The sequence below is a fragment of the Coenobita brevimanus genome, chromosome 50 (genome assembly GCF_032717465.1).
Source record: "Coenobita brevimanus isolate Jiangsu-jjx chromosome 50, ASM3271746v2, whole genome shotgun sequence".
In the NCBI taxonomy this organism is placed as follows: domain Eukaryota; kingdom Metazoa; phylum Arthropoda; class Malacostraca; order Decapoda; family Coenobitidae; genus Coenobita; species Coenobita brevimanus.
In genome coordinates, this window is record NC_137003.1 from 44,824,137 (window position 1) to 44,830,170 (window position 6,034).

Here is a 6,034-nt window from a genome sequence, read left to right on the forward strand (position 1 = left end):
TATAAGCTGTGGTGCTCTATATTGTATAATGTAGAAAAACAATTACAGTCGTAGATTCCTACTAGGTACAACATTACATTAAGTTATACATAGCCTGTCCATAGTTTTATTCAATAAAATATTTGGTACAACACTGGAATTTTGCAAATACCTGATTTATGAAATTACTCTCGTACTGGTACTGAGAGTGGAGAGTAGCTTACATCATCTTACAGTGTAATTTGTAAGACTTGTATTTTTATGTAGCTCAATGGGTTTTACTTTATATATATATATATATATATATATATACTATACTGTATATATATGAGAAAAATTAGTGTCAGTTATTCCCACAGAAGGAACTCTGCTTTAGTTCTGTATGAAGATTTTAGGAATATTTTGAAAATTAGTAACATAGTCACATGTTATTTAACCTTATATGATTGTATTTTTTTTTTATTGTTACTTGTTCTTTCATAAAGTTTTTATAAGCACTGTAGATTCTTTTGCTTGTAGGTCGTGGTATAGCTTCTGAGTAGTAGAAGAGGTTGGGTACATTGTATTTACGTTACTGGCTGGATGCTGCGTCAACAGCTGTATTTGTTCTCTTGTAGGAGCGACATGTGGGTGGCGCGCTGTGTGTCTCTCAGGCTAGACGCTTTCCGGACTTCGCCTGCCCCTCTCCGTGGGCCCCAGCAAAGAGCCCAGCCCCAGCAAGCCCTGCCTTCTTGACCCAAAAATCTCCCCCTTCTTCCTCCTCCACTTCCACATCATACCACATCAACATTGTTGACACACCTGGAATCATAGTTAAAGGGAATGTGTATGAATGCCTTCCTGAAAACCAAGCAAATGTATCCTTAAAAAATTCAAGCATATCAAGTTCTAGACAAAGCGTATGGCCAGAGGCATCAAAACTTGGATCACTTGGTGACAAATCTGAACTCGTAAGAAATGTGGCACTCTGTAATCTTTCCCCAGAAATCCACAGGCCATCACGTGACCCATTAGAGTGCCCCTGGTGCCACAAAATTCTTTCTAAGGCATCCAACCTTAAAGTGCACATTCGTTGCCACACTGGGGAGAAGCCCTACTCCTGCCTCTTCTGCCCTTACACTGCTGCTCAAAAGATACAAGTTGTCAACCACATGAATGCCCGCCACCAGACAGCCAATACCTTTTCATAGATAATTCTGGCAAGGTAATTCATTTTTGTTCCTTGACAGGCTGAGAACCACCTGAGTACCTGTCACCAGACAGCCAAGACGGTTCTTAGGTAGCTCTGGCAAGATCACTAATTTTTGTTTATCATGCTTGCCATAAAGTATTGTCACTTGCAGGGATTGTAAGAATATCCCAGTACAATATCGTGTTGCCATATTACTGTTCAGGATAGTGCTGTACCTTGATCTTACTTGGCCACTATGTGTTTATATACCATGTTATTGTATTGTTTATATGACGAGGAAGAGTAGATTGAGGTGATCTGGGCATGTTAAGAGGATGGAGGACAACTTGGTGCGGAAGGTGAGAAGTGTGAACGTCGGGGGTAGGATTGCAAGAGGCAAACCAAAAAAGACCTGAGATGAAGTCAAAGACTGTGACTTCAGAGATAAAGGGCTGAATAGGGAGGCTGCCAGAGGTTGAGCAGCATCATGTGCTGCCATTAGGTGACCAAGGCCAACTCATGCAAGCATGTTGGAGTCTTTGTGAATTATATAATACGACGGCGAAAACTAGAAATGCATTTTGATGTACTGTAGTATAAATATGCTTGTAAAGTACCAACCTTATTTAGTACGTAAATTGCTTGTAATAATTAGATTATAAAATTCATGCTAATAAAATCATTGGGTAAGACTAATGATCAGGGTTTAGAAGCCACTGTTACATGTGATAGGTCTGCAAAGTTCTTATTGTGCAATTTCTGTCTTGCATCAAGATAAATTGCATGTGCAGTTCCATCTTTATTGTATGAGCATGTTTAGTGCAGTACATTTAGTTTCAGCTGTATTCATACTGCCCCATCAGTAGAAAGAAAAAGTGTGCCAATATTCTGTATAATCTTGTTGGTGTTTTCGTTATGTGTTGTTCAATACTGTGTAGTTGCTTGAATTTCAGTTGCAGAAAAAATATTTCTTGGTTTTTGTGATTTTACAAAATACAAAAATGGATCAGTCTGACATGTTTATGCACTGATACATTATTGTGAACCATGGCCATCTAGTTAACACATGTTAATGTATCCATACTGCTAGAGCTTGTAAATGTGGTATTCTTCCTCATTAGGTTATACAAAGTACATTCATATCTAAAGATCTTTGTGTGATGTGTTCCTGAATGCAGGGAACCATTCTTATCAGCTGTATGGGGATTTTGTGAAAGGTGAGGGTGGCAGTTTGGTGGTAGGAATGAGAGACAGAGCCACTCAGTGATGGGGCAGCTGACTCAAGCCCATTTCTCTTCTGTTCTAGGGCTTCTGGGATGTCCTCATGCCCCCCCAAGGTACTTCCCACCACCTCCACCCTCTTCCTCACCACACCACCACCACAACCCATCTAGAGTACAACCAACAGAAACCCCAGGTGATCGACCATACCACCACCACAACTCATTTACAGTACAACCAACAGAAACCCCAGACAATCCGTCGTTACCAGTGTCCCTTCTGTGGTATCTCCATGAGCCACCGCAACAACATGAGGAAGCATATTAGGACTCACACTGGGGAAAAACCCTATTATTGTCGGCTCTGTGACTACCGGGCCCCAAGGAAGGATATGGCAGAGAAACATGTTGTTATCAAGCATCCTGGACAGGAGATGAGCAATGTGGCATGTGATCGCATATTGTTGCATAATTGACAGGAGGCTTTGGCTTTAAGCTTACAGCAGAATGTGTACAACAGAGGGTTGGTTTCATCATGGCCAGTCATAAGGACATCAGAACTGTACATTTAATTGCATACTTACAGACTGCTGTATGTAACACTCAAGTACATCAGATTCCAGTGTAATATAGTGTCAGTATGGCTGTACAACTGTGCTAGAGCAGTCATAGTATAAGTATGCATTACTGAATATTATGCCTGTGAATGAAACTGAAAATTAATATATGAAATACTGGTAATAAGCCAACTTTGTGGAAACTTGGTAAGAAATTATGTAATTGGATACATGATGATAGAATAATGCTTAATACCATTTTAATGTGAAGGGTCATTAAATAAGCATAGTGGATTTTTTACTTGGTTAATGAGGCAGGGAATGGTAACTGATATATGGAAAATGTGATAAGTTAATGTGTAAGAAATTTCTGTCTTATTTGACCTTTTCAAAGCCATTGGTTACTTCTCATACCTGAGTATTCAAGGCCATATGATATGAATGAAAGTTTTTGTACTTCCTCCTTTTCATTTTGAGGCATTTTTATGCCATAAATATAAATAAGAATATTTATATTAAATCTCTATGCAATCCCCAGAAATGCAGTTAATGTGAAAATGAAGTAGTAGTAACTATTCCAGGTGGAAAAATGGGGAAGAAAGAGAAAGATTTTCACATTAACTTTTTCCATATCTAATGTACAGTACATACTGAACTTACCTTACCTTGTGCAGAATTTCCTCCTGCAAGGTGGTGGTTCAGTCCTATTTCAGATGAATGGAGTAGTTTGCAAGGTTTTTAATTTTCCTCTTGCAACAATATGACAGTTTTTTGTCATGTCAAGAATACTGTTAACATCTTATTTCTAATTTAATTATTTGGAAGTTATTACTGTAATGACCAATTCCATATTACACATTTTCAGGGGTATAAGAGTGCCCAAGACAAGACTGTCATAGCCCAAATCATTTAAGCTGTAAGGGACCACCCTACATTCTTGGAAGTTGTTTGAATCATAACATGTTAACACATGGCCTTCTATGTCATAGTAATCTACCATCAGACCATATAGGCATAATTTTATGCAGAAATTTGTGCTAAATATGATGACACAATTATACTGTAAGTGCAAAGATAAATAGATTTTTTCTTTTCCATAAAGTGAATGTGGTATGTCTGTAGGACACTGTTTGAGTTGATGCAGACTGTGTGTTTATTGTGTGGAACAGACTGCCAGATGCTATCACCACACAAAATTTCAAGGTGATCTACTGAGTTTTATGGCTCTGGCAAACAATTATTGATTTGGATGCAGCCTATCTTCCTTGGTTCAAACTTATGTTTTGATATTGAGTATTGGTATAGAAAGTATAAAGTAGTTATATATATATTAAAGCAGTATGCCAATATAATGCCATTCAGAATTGTGCTTCTTGTGATATATTATATATTTAATAATGATTGATGATGAGTCAGCCATGTGTAAGGTCCCGTCCACATGAGCGGGCAGTACCCAACAGGCAAACGTTGTTACCAAATCACGTTCCAATTCACACATTTAGAGGATGGGCGGCGGGCACGAATGTAGATGGTGTCATAAGCAGGGAAACCACGGGCAAACCATATGCCCCTGCCCGACGTCGACTGGACAACCACTACCTCACCACAGCTCGGTCTTCCGTATGAACAACAGCAAGGTGTGCCTGGTTGTAGCCAATGGCCGCCGGGGACTCCTCGATCTGGAAACACTGTTAAAACAGCGAGGGATATGTACTCATCGGGCTGTGCCCGTAGAGCACTGCCCTCCCGTGTGGACGGGCCTTAGGAGTGCTGAGGTTTACACAAAAAAATCATTCTAATACAAGAATAGTTAAGTGTGATTTTCTGAAGTATTATCAACTAATACTTCCCTTAATGCAATGAAAGTATTTATTTTTATGATTGTGCAGCATTTCAGTAAAGACTGTACAGAATTTCAGAGTAAAAGCCAAAGGTAAGGCCATTATGATGCTTATCCTGAGTCATGAGTTTGTTTATAATGCAGAGTGGCCACTCTGGAGGAATTACCTATAAAGGGAAGAATCTAAGAGAGTGGCTGTATCCTTTGTATAGCTTGTGAATAAATATGTGTCAACTATTTTCCTTGTTTTCTTGATAGTTTGCATCTTAACCAAATTGGAGGCTTCAGACTTATAACTTTGACATGCCTACTGTCACACAATATATTTTGTATGAGTGGTTTGTTTTATCTGTTTGGGAAACTGATTATTGTTTGTGCAGTTTTAATTTTAAGAAAGAAATACACTACCGAATGATAAAATGCTTTATTCTTTAGTACAGTATATCTGTATGTATATTTTACAGCATGTTATAGTGTTGAATATTATGAAAATTATGCATTGTTCAGTAGCATTCAGTTACATGCCATGATTAAAATAAAACAGAAATTATTAAGAATAAGTTTCCCAGATAAATGGAACCCCAATGTTGTTTTTCTCTCTTCCCTTCAGGCAGTTGGTGTTACCAGCAAGAGCACAATCACTACCCCTTCATCCCCCCAGTCCTTCCTGCTCCCTAATACTACCTCCTCACACTGTCCCTCCATATCTCAACTCTCCCTCCACACCTCACCTCATTCCACTCACCATCTAGCTGCATCCCACATCAAGCAAACTCTCCCACACATGTCTCTTCATCAGTGCTCCTCCCCACCCTTCCTTCCTTCATCTCCCACCCATTTCTCAACGTCTTCCAACCAGTTCTCCGGTGTTACATCTGATAATCCTACTCAAGACCTGTTCAAGTCACTACAGCAGATTGGAGCCTTTGGAACAGAAATCTCATCTGGAGGCTCCCACAACCTCACCTGTCCTTATTGTGGGAAAGTCAGCCGATGCCTCAGCCACCTTCAGACACATCTCCGAACTCACACAGGAGAACGACCCTTTGCCTGCAGCTACTGCTCCTTCCGTACCACACAGAAAGTTGCTCTTAAGGAACACATTTACACACATACAGGAGAGAAACCCCATTCCTGCCCACATTGTGAATTTAGATGTGCAAAAAAGTGCAACCTTAACTCTCATATTAAGAGACACCACCCCTCATGAATACAACAATTATGTTTCCTTAGTGTTCCAAATGAGTACAAAAACACTTTAAATTGT

At 39.4% G+C, this 6,034-nt stretch overlaps 1 protein-coding gene across 1 annotated transcript; it reads left to right on the plus strand.

Moving 5' to 3' along the window:
* Positions 1–1,151: 1,151 nt before the first annotated feature.
* Positions 1,152–4,354, plus strand: LOC145399636 (zinc finger X-chromosomal protein-like). The gene is made up of 2 exons (XM_080272175.1): positions 1,152–1,183; positions 2,457–4,354. Exon 2 carries the CDS (start codon positions 2,475–2,477, stop codon positions 2,844–2,846), a length of 372 nt encoding a protein of 123 aa, XP_080128301.1. The 5' UTR covers positions 1,152–1,183; positions 2,457–2,474; the 3' UTR covers positions 2,847–4,354.
* Positions 4,355–6,034: the final 1,680 nt, after the last annotated feature.

Excerpts from the sequence above, each read along its gene's own strand:
- LOC145399636 (XM_080272175.1), top strand. The coding sequence starts at position 2,475 with ATGCCCCCCCAAGGTACTTCCCACCACCTCCACCCTCTTCCTCACCAC.